Here is a 16,239-nt window from a genome sequence, read left to right on the forward strand (position 1 = left end):
CCAAAGAGGTATTCCATACCACAGCACGTCATGCCCACGATGTAACGGAGTTACTCGGAAGGGCTGGGGACTGCAGGGTTGGAGGAGGTATCGGTCGGTGCTCGGCTGGGGGGAGTGGGGCGAGTTATTGGTTGGCTGGTGTTGAGGTGTTGTATTCTTTCCTCTTGTTATTTCCTTTAGCATTATTATCATTGGTGGTAGCAGCAGTGATTTGTGTTATACCTTAGTTACTGAACTGTTCTTATCTCAACCCGTGGGAGTTGCATTCTTTTCGATTCTCCTCTCCGTCCCTCCGGGAGCAGGGGGAGGGCAAGAAGAGGGGGGGAGTGAGTGAACGAGCTTTGTGGCTGGGTTTAAACCACAGCACCAAGGAAAAGAAGAGAATGTAGTCAAGATAGAAGAGATCCTCTGGACTCTTCCCCTGTAAAAGTCCATGAAAAGAATGAGCAGTTACACAAAATGCATTATGAGCTGGTGTATTATGAGAAAGATTATGCTGTAATTTTTATCACTTAGGAATTACAGAATATTAGTGTCCTTAGTGAAGGCCCCTCTAGATTGATAATTTAACTGCAGCATTGCATAATAATTATACAGGCAATATGAAATCTTCAGCAGCTTGTCTACTTTTCACTCTTATCTGCAATCTATTACACTCTGTAGTCTCATAAATGGGTGTAAAGAAAATGGTTCTGATTCTTTTTTTTTTTTTAAGGCATCACTAAAAATGCTAATTAAACCTAGAATGATGGGGCTGCTGAGGATAGGGCATCAAATGCACAAGCTCAAGGATAGAATGTCACTCTGGGCCAGTGATGGCTTGCTTGACTTTAGAGAAGGACCATCAAGTTCTTCGTTGTCATTGTTTCATACTGTGTTTGTAGGGTGTTTTGCACTGATTTATGGTAGACTGAAGAAAATGTTGTGGAATTCCATTTGCGAGTGGGAAGTTTCAACAGAACGAGTGTTTTCATCACTGCATTTGTGCACTTTAGCAATGTCTACACTGCTGGCAGGTTTAACTGCTTGCAGCCTCCAGAGAGAAACACGTGTGCATTTTTTGCACCTGCGATCATTCTTTTCTTGTCAGTCAAATGTTGAATTCAACAAATGCATATTTGTTTGAAAAGACAGTGATATTTTAGGGTTTTAACAAAATAGCTCTTCTAAAATACATCCTTTTAGAAAAACTGACTGCAGAAAATAGTTGTTTTACTTGCTCATGGTGCAGTAGGTGATGGGCAAACAAGGGATGCACCTGCTGTGCTTAGTAAAACATGCTGTGGATGTTACATCAGAAGTGTACTCTCAGGGGGGTTTCAGTAGAAAAAGTTCACGTGTGGATGTGTGAAACCCTGGGATCATTTCCTCTTTGTGCATAATTTGTACGCTAGATGTACAGTAGCAGCAACTTCAATGCATAACCTCAGGGTATAGTAAATCTTTTCAGTTTAGTGCCACTTACCTCCACAGGATTTTCTTTCTATACCCTTCTCATAAATTGGTTTGAAGCAGATATGTTTATTAATTGGATCTAATAATGATTGTAATTTATTGTGTCTCTACTGCCTTTGAGTTTATTCACTGTAAAGTCATCGTTTTATGGAGTGCTCCTCTTGAAGGGTAGGCTTGGTGGTACTCTGCATTACAAATAACTGATACTCTGAATTCTGTCAGTTCCAGTTCAGGACCACTAACATTTGATAGTAAGGATCAGCTGAATTGGGTCCAACAGTTTTCAATATTGAAGTACAGTAAATTTGCTGTTTATTCCATAGGAGTTTGAGCAGTCGTTGATATGGTATACAAGAGCTTTTAGACTTCTGAGTTTTCACTGGAACTGTGGATAATTTTATTTTCAAGAGCAACAAAAAGCCTGTTTGGCTCAGATGACATTCTTTGAATAGCATTCGTGCAATAGCAGCTTATGCATATTTGCTTGAGAAGACAGTCGATGATATTTTAGTGTTATAACAAAATAGCTCTTCTTAGAATCATAAAATACATCCTTTTAGAAAAATGCCTGTATTGTGCTCACAACCTCAGCCTGAAAGCTTTTATTATTGTTAAGTTCTTACACAACTAATGATTAGTAGGAATATTTCTGCAACTTTGCTTTTACTTTATTGTCAGTGATGATATTTGGTTTGAAACATGAATGTTCTCAGCTTGGTTGCATCCTTGTTCCTTTCCTCCTCTCTGCTGCACTCTTTGGTGAGTGTGTTGATTTCCCCCTATTCCCTGAATCTTTCATCAATATACCATTTTCTGTACCCAGATGTTTATGTTCTAAAACAGATTGTGGGTTTTTGCCATTTCCCTGTGTAACACTATGACATCTGCATTTAGTTTTTTTGCTGCTGCTGTTTGTTTTTAAGTGTGTGCTGCCATCTATGGAGTAATCATTGAAATAAAGCTGATCTAAAATTGCTTTTTATCAAAAGACTACAAAAAACAAGATCTATCTATCAGAGGAGGTTTCATAGAGCAGTTGGCCAGATCTCAAGCAACCCTGTTCCTCTGTAGTCCCAGATCTCACAGCAAGCACAGGTGAAATCAGCTTCTGGGAGTTAAGTTTTGAGTGATTCTGTATATGCTGGAAAGAAACTGCCAGGACAGCCTGAAAATTAGAATAAAGTTGCTTTGCCTTTTAATCCTGTAACTCATTCCTTTTCCTTACCCGTTACCTTTCACATCCTTCAGTCCTTCAGCAGTTTCCAAGATGTTTATTATATCTTTCTTCATTTGTTTTTTAAGGCTTGATTTTAATTCCTTATTCTTTCCTAGCATCTTGTCCACTGGTTTTGTGCTTCTCTTTTGTGTCCAGTTCCAACCTGCCAGGTTCCAGGTTTCCCTCCTTCAGATCCCTTCAGAATGCAGTTCTGAAGATCAGTCCCCATTCTCTCTCTCTTTCATAACATGTGGTTGCTTTATATCTATTTTTGAGTATGCATTTATTGCAGTGCATTTATTGAAGTGCATTTATTGCAATACGGTTATTCAAGTGGGCATGGAAAGTACTTAGAGAAGTCATTTTCTCTGTACTGGGGTATCTGTGCATGCAAAAAGCTATCAGGTTTTATCTTGATACTGCTCATATGCTTTTCAGCTTGCAGAATTGACTGAGGATTCTAGTGTCTTACAGCCTTGAACAGGGTTAGGTGTATGAATTCTGAGCAATCAGACTTCATTTCAGTTAAGAGGTGTGACATGGAACAACTATGTCTTTAGGTGCTTCCTCAGCAAAACAAATGTTGGAGTGGGTGTATATTTAACCGCTATTGCTTAAATACTTTCTTCTAACACAAGGTATTAGAATCAAAAGGAAAAGTTTAACCTATATGGATGAAGCGTTCTTAAAAATACCTTCTGACATTTTCTTCTTATTGCTGAACTTAGAAATTGATCTTATTTTCCAGCATCAGAGACAAAATGAAGAGAAAGAAATCAATGTTCTTCAAAACAGACTTAATAAGATAAAAATCAATGCAGCTGTAGGATTAGCCGTTTTATTAGCGCCAGTATCATTTAAACATGATAATATTTGATTCTTAAGTTAAATGTGAAGATATTTCAGTTACCTCCTACAGAGGCAGAAAAAACCTTAAGAAGGAGGGATTTATTTAGTTAAACTTTGGTTTTTGTTTTAATCCTAATTTTGGAACTTTGAGTTCTGCAGAAACTGAAAACAGTTACGTATTTTAAGTGCCAGTATATAATTGTTCCTTTAATCACAGAGACTTAAATAGAACAAATTATTACTTGTATTTGCAAATTACAAGCTCTGATCCTCCCTTCCTCCTGCAAATAGCAGTTCCGTCTTGCTCAGTTGAAAGATCTGTACTCAAAAGTTTGAAGACCAGCTTGGGCACCTCATTTCCCCCATGGCAGACTCACAGTGCTTTGAAAATGAAGCCTTAATGAGCAAATGCGTTGGCTGATTACTCTTTTTTGGCAAAAAAAAAAGAACGTGTTAGTTGGGCTTGTTGGTTGGTTGGTTGTGGTTTTCTGCCAGTGTTCATTCCCCTTTTCTGCCCCACCAACCTTAATAACATTAAGATCCCTTATTGATTTATTTCAGGAAAAGTCTTTAAAGTGCCTTGTATACTATCAGTGACCCAGTCTCCAAACCACAAGCTTGGCTTAACAGTTGAGAGTGGGTTTTAGCAAATAATTGGCATTTTAATATTTAAGTTCCTGTTTTCTTGCTGCCTTGGGTTTAGCCCTTTGGGCTTCTGGTTTGAAATTTCGTAACTGAGGGCTAGAAAACATCTTTTTAGGGAAGAAAGTCAGGATTCTCACATAATTACTGGCATGTGTGAACTGGGACTTTAGGGAAGCATTAGACATTGAAAAAGTTCTGATAAAATCCTCAATATTAGCAAGCATCTGGTAATGGCATCTTTTGGTTTAAAGATTTATTTCATGAGCACAGAAAGACAGCTTTCTGCATATATTTCTACTGAATTAAATTCCAATCTGTAAACTGGGCTGGAATGTCGTAAGATGGGAAATGCAAACCCAGTGGTAGGTTGTGAATTTATATGTCCAAAAATGGACAGGTTTTGTGTATATAGGTCTTAATCAGGTTCTCTTTCTGGCCAGTTACTTTTACTTCTTTTTCATATTCCTTTACTAATTGATAAATGTAGTGAGTTTGTTTCCTCAAGCAGCTCTGAGCAGCAGTGTGTATATCCACTGGGACCAGACAGTCCCACCCCTTCGTTCTCTTCATCATCAGCTTCATTATAGACCATATCTGCAATCACATGAGAAGAGACCTTGCGACAAGAGACCTTTCCTTTCATCCTCCCTCTGTACTGTGAGAGAGAAGTAGCATGCCATATTGCACAGCTGAAAGGTTATCAAGTCTGAATTTGTTACACCTCTGGATCTGGCAGGCAAGTGTTCAGAACCACTTTAGAAATACATGGCACATCTCCACATGAACCTGGACATCCTGAGAAGGTACTTGATATTGGATTGGTTTTCTTGTTGCTCTGCAGACAGACAGGCTTAAGCTATGCAGTCTGATACTCCCTAATTTACAGCTTTTCCAAGGTTCATTTGTTAACTGAGAGCATGACATGTATTGAAGTTGTTTCTTCATAATGCATTTGGCATTAACAGGAGAAGCTGTCAAACACTTCAGACAGCAACAGCTCAGCAATACGATATTTTGCCTTCAGTTTTGACTTTCTAACTAGTGACTTCATATATGCGAGGGCATTTGGAATGAACATATGAGAGAACAGGGTGTAATAAAAAAGCTTAAATACATTTTCCAGACTAAAATTGTGAAGCAGTATTTTTGCTGCTTGCAACATTTACCTGAGTTATATAGTTCAACTGTTCTTCATTCTTTTGCTATGAAACCCAGGCGTCCTGCTTAACAAACCACTCACTAAATAGTCAATTGTGTTTCAGAGACTTCTTTTATTTTGGTAGACAATTAACTGGGCACATCTGATTTTATTTATAGTGGTGCAGAATTTGTGTGTAAAAGACATGCTCAAGGGTTTAACTCGCCTGTGCATCCAGAAGAGAATAAAATTAAACCCCAACAAAACCTCTGTTCAAAGAAATATTCCTCCAGGTGAAGCCCATGTTTGCTGGAAAGAAATTACCCATGTAGAAAGGACCAGAGCATGATTTTTTCACCAATCTTGTCACTGTTTTGCCTTTGCTGTTTTCCTGTAGCTAGTTTTCATAAAACACTTTCTTAGAACACAAATTGTGCCAGATCTGTATAATTCAGCTTCTTTTTCCCCTTTTCATTCTGTAAAAGATTTTCACTCTGTTCCTTGCAACTGTTCTATGCTGGTAGCTGGCAAGATGTTCATACAGGGTCTGTAAGTACTGATTAAGAGCTTGGTCACAAATCCGTCATCATGAAGAGCTGTTGCTTCTCCTCCACCTCATGAACTCGATAGTTAGAAGGTAAATTTAGCTTACATGTACAAAAAATGTGTTGAAATTTTACTTTGTTGTTCTTATGTAGTGTAACCATGTTCCTTTAAATATTTAGGTCAGTTTCTTCAGCAGCTGGTTAAGTTTCTGCATGTATTCTTCCTTCTGGGAAGAGTATATGCCTGGAGAAACACATGAATTTTTACAGATGCTGTCAAAACAATGAAAGAGTTTCAGTGGTGCTTTGACTAGCATTATTTAGGAAGTGAAACAGCTGTTTAGATGAGGGGAAAAAATGAATGACTGGGTTAGGATGCCTTCATTTCACAGGGACAAAGAGCCTAGCTTTGACAGAACTGCCTCTTTCAAAAATGCTAGGGAAGAATGAAAGAAGCCAGATTCTGCTTAGAAAAGCCTAGACACAAACTTATTGAAAGCCCTGAGGTCTGCAGCCTAAGCACATGTGTCTCCTCCCTCAGTAAACGTCAGTGACCTCTATTCCTGCAGCCAAATATTCCTGAGCCTTTGTGGGATACTCTGGACCTGTCTCCATCTAAGTGTTTTCTAGTTCGCTTGCAAGGTCTGTTGGCAAATGCAGTTTGGGTCCCTGGTGAGCACTGACTCCAGAGGCTCTTCTGTCTTTCAGGGCAAGCACAAGCTGCATGTGGACACGGGACTGGAAGGCGACTGGTGCGGCCTCATCCCCATTGGGAACCCCTGCAAGAGTGTGACCACGACAGGCCTGAAGTGGAACCTCAGTAAGTCAGATACGTCAGGGATGGTGGGTTTGATGTTATCCTAACGGCATGTTTACACCAGTGCTGAAGGGCCTGATGTGTTTGAAGGTAGAACATGGCATTGTATCCCTGCCAGGCCACTTTTTATCTAGAAATGAAGGGGGGGGTGGAAAAAATAGAAAAGAAATACATTTCTACCTGAGATGTCACAGGCAGAAACATGTTTTCCATTTGGGAGTCATTGTGCTGTTTAAATAGAACATTTGTTGAGGTCATGATACATTACCATCTTGATACATTGCCCTCCAGGGAGGGGAAGCTGTGAGTGTCTAAACTCCTGGTTATAAGCTATGAAGTTATAACCAACAAATAATAATGTGATACAGATTATTAAAGCTACCTCCCTTCCCCTGAACTGCTTCACTTACATTGTCAACTCTGAATGAACAGATCTCTCTCTTATTTTTCAAGTGGGAAAAGGTGCATCTGATCTAGAACAGGGACATTTATCTGTAGAAAAAGGAGGTTTCTTGACCCCCAAAAATGGAAACAGTCTTCATCCTCCTGCCTCCTTCTCCCCCACTGAGTCATTCAGAATGTATTCACTAATAAAAATAATGGGATATTTTAGATACAGATTCATTAACAAGGGAACCAAAGCAGTAATTGGGAGGCTCTGGTCTTGCAGTGTGATTTACATGGCCAGACTTTGGAGCCGTCCCATGTAGAAAGGGCACATGGCTCTCAGTTTGTAGTGCAGTGCCTTGGTTGGTTAATACCTAATTGGAGATTGACCCGCTGTGCTGGCCAGCAGCGCATGTGATAGTCCAGGGAGTGTCTTGTTCCACTGAGGGTTTGACCATGTGCAATTGAGGTTGTAGGCAGGAGTAGCTCACTGATGATAGAAGATATAAACATGGCATTGACTCAGGACTTGAGAGACTTGCCAGGTGAACTGCTGTCTGGATTATAAAACCTGAATCTATTGTATAAGGGATATTCTATTAATCTGATAACGAGTTAAATATTTTTATTTGCACCGATGGGTACAGTTTACAAGTACCAAATGTTCATCTGCTTATCTCCTGTGGCCTATTCCACTGAGGGACTTCTCATTTCTCAGTAAATGTTCTCCCCTCCAGAGTGAGGTCAAAGAAGTTCAAAGCAGCCTCACGTTAAATAAGGGAGCATCTCTGAAGCCTGTGTTGCTTTGTAAAAGGCTACTGCATGAATCAAAATGTGGTAGATGCAGTGAGGTTGCAGTCCTTTCTGGTGGTTTTGATTATTAGTTTCAGAAGTTATTTTTCAGACATAGGGCTTTTTGGAGTTTAATGACATAAATCTCATCAGTTTTACAAGGTACTCATTAGAAAGATGGTAGCTTTAAAGGTGGTCTACTCCCACAAATGACATGGCTTTGTTCCTACTAGATTATGACTGCCAGATCTGCTGAAGCAAAGGAGAGAACAGGGTTACTGGTTGTGCCAGCGAGAGGGGAAAGCAGTGGGGGGTGCAATGGTTTGGATCTCTGGTTGGTTTGATACATTAGTTACTTGGATGCTTGTGATTCTAGTTGTGCTGTAATAAACTTGTTCAGGTTACTTAGAGGCATAGTTGTATATGCAGCTACAGGGACTTTTATTACACTTAATTTGGTCTTTTATTTCTTTTTCTGGGGGACAAAGATTATTTAAGTGTCTGTTTCCTACTTGCTTCATGTGAACATGACACCACCATCCTTGCTTCTCGCAGTCCCTGTTGCTGTCTGTTTCCAAGAGGAAACATCAGATCTTGACAATGCTTGCCTTCGTGATGTGCTGCACCCCATTTCAGGCTACACTTTCAGTATTCATGTTTCTCACAGATCCTAGTTCCTTTATTTATTTCTCTGCGTTACCATTTCAGATACATGAAAACAAAAATGATCTGGTCTTCCTTGAGGATGTTTATGAGAAACTAAGGTCATTACAGCCTGAAACTGCTCTCCTGCCCAAGTTGACTAAAGCTAACCTTTACTCATCCAAATACAGATTGTGGAATCATGTTATATTTCAGATATTGATAAAACAAATTAAAGTGTAGCTGCAGCCACCGAAAATGAAGCCAGTATCTCAAATACAGCATATGGTTAGTTGTGACTTGGTTGGATTTTTTCCTCGAATAAATAAGCCTTACATTCAGATAACCTAAGTTTGATATTACTTTTGATTGTGTTAATGGCTTCTGTGCTGCCTGTAGTTTTGCAGTTGCTTCTAAAATGTCAGTCCTCCTGTAAATGGTGATGGAGAAGCAAAGGCTCACTTGGGAAGAAGAGGGAATAAGAAGATACTTAAGTGCTGCATAGATGTCAGCATTGCTCCTGATGGCTGGCAGTAGCAGAGCTTCTCCTGTTCATTCGTTAATGGCACTCTGACCACACATCTTCACAAACCTCAATGAATAAAATGGTTTGGTTTATAAGTTCATTTTCATGCGTAAATCATGAAAGAAAATGAATTCTTAAGCCAAACTTGACTTGAAAGGCCTTTTACTCCAGTTCGTTATGGAATTAATTGAACATGACCTAATAAGCTTGGTTTTAAAAAGTTAGTTTTTGAGTCCTCAGAATATTTGCGTTAAGTATCTGGGTGCTAAACTAATTCCACAACTTTAGTTCTGTCTGAACAGTCAAACATGATGTATTTAGGTGAGAAGGGAGCTCTTGATTTTTGCAGTCATTTCCAGCAACTCAGAATTCAAATAACACTGCTGTACAGGAAAGAGCTGGCTTTGCATTGAGGTTTTTAGTGTTTAATACCGATATCTGTCTGAGCGTATCTAGATCACTCTGCTGATGAAAATGTGTAAAACCTTCAAGGGGCAGTCAAATGTTATCTGTGTCTAATTCACAGTGGTGACACTTCATAGCTTCTGAATAGAAAGAGACAAGGAGAAATACCTGAGACAGGAGCTGTATTGGGGTTGAGAGTAGGCTACCAAAGGTCTTATTTCAATGGGTGAATTAGGTGAACCTGAAATCTGTTGTTTCTCCTGGCAGCAGAGAAACAGTGAGGTCTTGATTGTATTTTTAATATTGCAGAATTCAGTATTTTTGAGTGTCTGTGTGAGAATGCAGCATGTGTGCATGTTTATCCTATCTTAGTTATTTCCTAGCACTTGGCATATTTTTATTCGTTCTCATCATCTGTATGGAAGAACTTGGGAGGAGGTGGTGGAAAATTGATTAGAGGAAATTTTTTTTAACCCTTACTTGCTACTGTGTAGCACACATTCAGAGCACATTATAAGCATTCTTTGCGCTCCCAAAGGGATACAGATCTTTTCTCTATTAAAATCTGATTTACAGCACAGAAATCAGATAATGCTTTATCTGATTTGACTCACCTGGCTGCTTACTGGTAACAGTCCTCATGTCTAATAAATAAGTAATGAAAAATCCAATAACACAAGAATTACCCGGCATTCTTCATTAGGGCCTCAGTGATGCTTTCATGGAAATTAAGTAAGAATGAAGGTAGAAATTAGTTGCAGTGCTCATGGAGGAAGAGGTTGGAAGATAATGGTAAGGTTTTCCAAGAAATGATTCCTTTTCTAGGAAATTACTGGAGAAAATATTCTTGCCAACTAATTTACTCTTTATCCCTATGGCCTTTGAGAGGCTGCTTGTCATACCTGTGCTGAAAATACCAGCATGTTTGTATAAACTGTGTGGGTGTGTGATTGTGCTTTCCAGATAATTTTCATGCAAATGTGCTTCTTTAGGCAGGGAGTTAAATTGCTGAAAAATGCTACCATTCAAAAGAATGCTGCTGTCATCACTTCAAAAGGCAATAGCAGTAACAATGGGAGCAAGACCTTTCTCTAGCAACAGATGATCCACTGACTACTAGCTTCACAGGTAGATAAACAGGATTCAAAATCTTTTCGATGCTGTTTACATTGTTAGAATTGAAATGTTTGCGCTGAGGCTTTTTCACTGCTTTGCTTCATTGGGGTTTTGTTGACATGTTATGAATGGAACAAAAAGATTACAAAACCAGTAGGGTTTTGTGTTTTAGGAGAATTCAGAGTCTAAAAGATGAAAAGAGTAATTCTTTAAACTAAAAGTCAGAGGTGAGGGACTGTTCTGGGAAAGGCCGTAAATGAAGATGGCCAGCTATCTGTGTGCTAGTGGAGCTGTTTAGATAAACACTCTAACCTGTTTCATAACTGAAGTAACTTACATGGCCCATTTTACTGCCCAAGTTCATTCTGACCAAAGCAAACTGAGCAGCGCTCCCAGGAGTAGTTCTGTTTTCAGGGCTTCGCAGCTGGATTCCCCGTTCCTCTGCTTTCCTCTCCTTCCCTCCCTTCTCTTGTTCTTCACTGGTACAAGACAACCAGTCCATCAGCTGGGGTCAGTCTTCACAGCTTCAGTGATGTATTTTTTCCCTTATTCATTACAGCTTTATGACCCTGGGTAGAGCAGGATGACAGAAATGATGCTGCTGCTCCCAAAGTGTTAGGTGGCTTTAACTTTTAGCGATCTATTTGCCTGTAGGAGTGCATGCTGCCTGCCTTCCAGGGTCACATAATGTATTACAAGGTGAGGCCTGCTGAAATACTCTTCCAATAAAGCAGATGTTCTGATGGTGGCAGCCTGGCATCCTGCTGGTTTACTGCGAGTCAGCAAAAGCAACAGTGAGGGCATTGCTTAGCATTGCATGAAATGATTTTGAACCAGAAAGACCATTTGGCATACGTTAAAGGACTGTTGAACACAGAATTCAGTTGTGCTTGGCCCCTAAACCTGTATTTGTATTTATTCCTGAACAGCAGCTTCAAAACTCAGTCAGCCTTTGTGAAGAGGCTTGAAATGGGGATTTGAGGTCACATGTTCAGTCTATTTCCATGTATTTCAGTGGATGTTTGGAATTAGTAAGACATCTGCTTCCTGCTCCCTAAAGCAAGGTAGCAGGGTCCTGGCATTCGGTTTGGAAAGGCTGCTTTAAGGTGATAAACAGAAATGCTCTTCCAGGTAACACTGCTGGGGCAACATTACTGCTGTAGGACTCTACTTACAGAAAGATTCATGTGAGTACCTTAGTTCTGAGCTAGCTCAAACCACTTCCAGGGGTAAGTTTAGCCCAGCTGGATGGCTGTCTTTAATGGGATATGGGGAGTGTATATATGATGCTTTCATACAGTAATAATAGGCAGTAATTACCAAGAAGGGGCAGAATAAAAACATCTCAGAGACTTCTCCAGCACAGCTGTGCACAGAGCAGGTGGCTCTCCACAACCTAAGTGATACCGTCCTGAAGTAAACTGGAGACACTTACTTGTGTCTAGCTACATTGCCGTGGAACATTGCAACTCTGGAAACTGCTTTAATTATTACTATGGAGCTGAGAGGATTGTCAAGAGAGCAAAATGCTGTTCTTCCCTGCATCCCTTACGTTTCTTCAGACCCTGCTTCTCCTAATTGAAATGTAACCTGGAGGCATGAGGAAGTAGGTTGCTCTGCCTCGGCCAGCTTTGGTACGGGTAACCCTCATCTCTCTGGTGGCAGTAGGTTGGTAAGAATACCAAAGCATCCTGCTACTACTGAAGGATATGAGTTGTATAGATGAAGCACCTTGCTGGGGAAGAGGGAGGTCTGCAGAGAGCCAAAGAGGTATCCGTTTGGATCGGTGGGGTCCAAAGTTATTCTGTGGATTTCAGTGCTGTCTCTGAATTCTCACCGATGAATGTGGGGGCAGAACTTGACCAAGAAAGAGACCTTTGAGTTTATACTGAAGACATTTAACCCTAAAGGCATTCTCATCAGTCAACCTGCCCATGTGGATACTGGGAAATTGTAGTGGCAGAGGCAAAGCTGAAACATAATGGTGTGCTTGAATGAAAGTCAGTGAAAAAGTGACCAGAGTACAGATGCTAGTTTGTCATATCCCTTGCAAATATACTTTCTTTTCATATTTAAATACCTAGAATCAGCCATAATAAATGTAAATATCACCCTGCTAAGAGTTTTTCCCAAAACAAGAAAGCTCTCTGAGGCATGTGGTGAGTTATTGCCAGCTCCAATGTCTATGCAGGACCACAAAAGGGCATGTACCAGCAGGAGGACAAATCCAGTCTGGCTCGAGTCTTCCAGAGTTAATGAATGACATGTTTGTGGTGACTCAGTTAATGAACGGGTGTGCTGTTTAGATTTGGGGGGGGCTATTCAAGTAGGTAGGGGCTACTATTAAGAATTAAGTCCTCCTTTCCAATTTGTTTACGGACCTTTTAGTTCTGTTTATCTTTTAGTACATACTAGAGTATATGCAATTGATCTCTTCTCCCCAAAAACATGGCACTGAGGGAAATTATTTCCTCTGCAGCGATCGATTCCTGTACCTTAATGGTAAACAGTTGTGGCTATTACCTCTACATTGTCTCAATTCTTCATTTGCTCTCCCTTTGTATAAAGACTTTGCAGGTATATCTGCTCTCTCCTGGTTTTTGTTTGTGGATAAAAGGTGGATTTCCTTGCTGTTATATGAAGTTCCTAAGAGGACAGAAGTCTGGTGGATGTGGTCACTGACTTCTGTTATATGCTTCTGAAAAGTTATGTTTATGGCATCCTGATGTGTAACTAATAAGCTGTTAACAGGTGGCTGTCGTGAGTGTTCTCTTTAGTTACTCATTTTAGATGTACGTACCAGTTAGCTCACTAAGCAAATCTGTTGTTTTCACATGCGTTGGAAAGTACAAGTACCTGAATCGATGAATACATGTCTTGCTCTAGAAGCAGCTGCAGCTTCTTTTGGGCAGTAAAGATGCCCAAAGACATGGGGCATGGGGGATAAACATTCCTGCAACAGCAGGAAGGGGGATAAACAAAAGAGATACTGTAGCAAAACTGGGATGTGAGAAGGTCCTATTTGGGGTTAGAAACATGTTCTGGAGCTGTGGTTGAAGTTGCAGATGTGTACAACCTCAGCATCTCCCACTGCAGAAACTGAGCTACATGAGAGGAGTAAGGTGAAGTACTGCTGAAAAAATGGGATTTTCTTGTGGTTCAGGCAGTTGATTATCTGGAGTTTTTACTTTATGCAGGTACTTTAGCTACTTGCTAGTTAGCCATTCATTTCTCTTAGCTCTTGAGGTGAACCCTCAGCACCCTGGCATTTCTGACAGGTCTGCCTTGGTGCTGTAAAGCACAAGGATGCTCCAAAATGAAAGCTGTGGTACTGTCTTTAAGATACCCGCTTTTGACATTAACGTGTCTGTACCTTTGGTCTGGAACAGTTAAACAAGCGCAATGGCATTATCGATTCTCTTGTAATGAGTAACATAGAGAAGCCTGTGAGGAATTTAATATGCATGCTTTCAATACGGTTTTAATCTGTGCAGTAAATAAGGCATAAAGCACTGTGATGAATTGGGGCTCAAAGTATATTAGTTAAGAGAATACTATTTACTGAAATAAATAATAAATACTGTTTGGTTCATGTGACTGTATAATTAAAGAATGGAAGCTAAAGAACCTGAATTAAAATTGCAGAGGCAAACTTTAATTCTGGCATCCCATTGCTCTCAAGTCCGTGACTTTGAAGCCATAGTGTTTCTTAAGAGTCATCCTCCATGTGTAGTACATCCAAGTGGATGTGGATCTAAGTGCTGTTAACAGGTAGCTCTATGTAGCATGTCGCATTGTATTCATGCAAGTCTGGGTCAGTATGTGGTAGCCAAGTTTCCTGTGTTAACTGTGCTTTGAAGCTTTTCTTTGTATTAGTAAGAAAATACTGATAAAACCAATTAAACCTTTCAATCAAGTCCAGCTGTTTTTAGCATATATTAAGTGGGTGGTGTTACATGTCATAAACCAAAGAGTAAATGCAAATAAATGGGGATGGAATGGATGTCAAGAGATCTTACAACCCATGTGGCTTCCCTATGGCATCACTTCTGAAAAATCAAAAAAAAAAAAAATCCCTCTTTTATAAGCTTTCATCACTGGGGGTTTCTTCATAACAGCTTCTTCAGAAAGTCTGCTCCAGTTTTTTCCCCTTCTGTATTCTGCAGATACAACACGTGATAAATACATTTTCCTGCTGTTAAGCATTAGAACACAGCGTTTATAATCTAATTGCCAATAAGAAATCTCAGAATTGTACATTTAGGTTTCCCAAGCGTAGGGCATAACTAATCTACACAGGCACCAGCAGTACCACTGTATCACTACTGATTGGCATGCCACTTAATGGTGCTGTTTATCAGACAATTTTCTAATCAGCTGCATGAACACTCATCAGGGGCTTGTTTCTTGATTTAAAGCAAAGGAGTTGGAGAGAAAGATTGTTTTGCTTATAAAAACAAACTGGGGAGGAAAGCACCACAGAGAAATACTAGGGGTTTTTTCCCTCTTATGAAGCATTGATACAGTAAAAACAAACGCAAAACAAAATTGTAGAGAGCTTTGATATCGCCAATCTGGATTATGCATTTAAATGCTCAGTGTAGTGTTTAATGCTGTGGTGTGAAAGAGTCAGTATTTCTCAGGCTATTTTCTTCATGTATTTTGAAACTGGATGATGATAGCTTAAACAGTAACATTCTGGGGTTTAACGGGTGTTATATTTCCAATCATCATTTAACAGTAAAGCTATGTTTTGCTACTGTAGATAGTCTGTTGGGTCTAGTCAGTTGAAGCTGAAGCATGGTCAGTTTTCCATTTATATGTGTCAGATTATAGTTTTCATCCAACTAAATTCAGCCAACCCTCTCTCCACTCAAAGAGTAATTAATTTTTCCTTGCCTTCTTCCTACTTATTTCATTTTTTATTGTTCTGTAGTGGACAGAATAGCTTTAATTTAGAAAAACGTTACCTAAACCACATGTAAACCGGGTCAAGTGTGGCCAGCATGGAAACAATCTGTTATATGATTTAAGAGGTTTTAACAACCTGACTTGCACAACTTTTTAATAGCTTTGGTATACACAAATAAAGTGCCTCTTCCAAATTTAGCTCCAAGTAGTCACTGTAAACCCCTTGTAAATGCACTTTGCCATCCTTTAGTGTGTATATCCAATGTATGTTGAGGAATTCATGCCCTATAGAAAACATTAGAGCTTAATACCAAACTTGTGGAATTAACAGGAGAATTGCATGTTGACTTTAATATCAGAATGTTAATCTGGAGGTGCCTCTGTCCCTTTCTTCACTGAACTAGGGGTAACTTAAGCCCCTGATTCATGAGAAGATTTAGGCATCCACGTATTTTCATACATATGACTAGTTCTGTGGTATATAAAGGGATTATTCAGTAGGTAAAGTTAAACATGTGCAGAAATAGTTACTACAATCAAATGCTGCATTGGGAGATATAACCTTAAAAAATGCCCGAAATGGCTTTTCTGTATGTAAAATGAGGTGGCAGTGACTTTAATCTCAGTCTCTGGGGTTAGCTGTCAGTGCTGGTTCCTATTCAAATATCTCTTTGCACTCCCCAATGCTCCCTTTCCAGCTCTTAACATTTTTTATGTATTGCTGGCTGGCTGTAGTAATTTACATGAATTCCTCCTGATTTTACTATGGAATGTCTAGGTAAGGTATGAAGACAT

General features: G+C 39.7%; 1 protein-coding gene across 6 annotated transcripts in view; it reads left to right on the plus strand.

The window, feature by feature from the left end:
- The window catches only part of TPK1 (thiamin pyrophosphokinase 1), a 285,344-nt gene that overhangs the window by 219,154 nt on the left and 49,951 nt on the right, over window positions 1-16,239 (plus strand). For all 6 annotated transcript variants that reach the window (XM_065665656.1, XM_065665659.1, XM_065665658.1 and 3 more), the window contains one exon: window positions 6,557-6,668. In XM_065665656.1, the coding sequence (XP_065521728.1) occupies window positions 6,557-6,668 (112 nt within the window). The remainder of the gene's footprint in view (window positions 1-6,556; window positions 6,669-16,239) is intronic.

The sequence above is a fragment of the Lathamus discolor genome, chromosome 2 (genome assembly GCF_037157495.1).
Source record: "Lathamus discolor isolate bLatDis1 chromosome 2, bLatDis1.hap1, whole genome shotgun sequence".
Classification (NCBI taxonomy): Eukaryota; Metazoa; Chordata; class Aves; order Psittaciformes; family Psittacidae; genus Lathamus; species Lathamus discolor.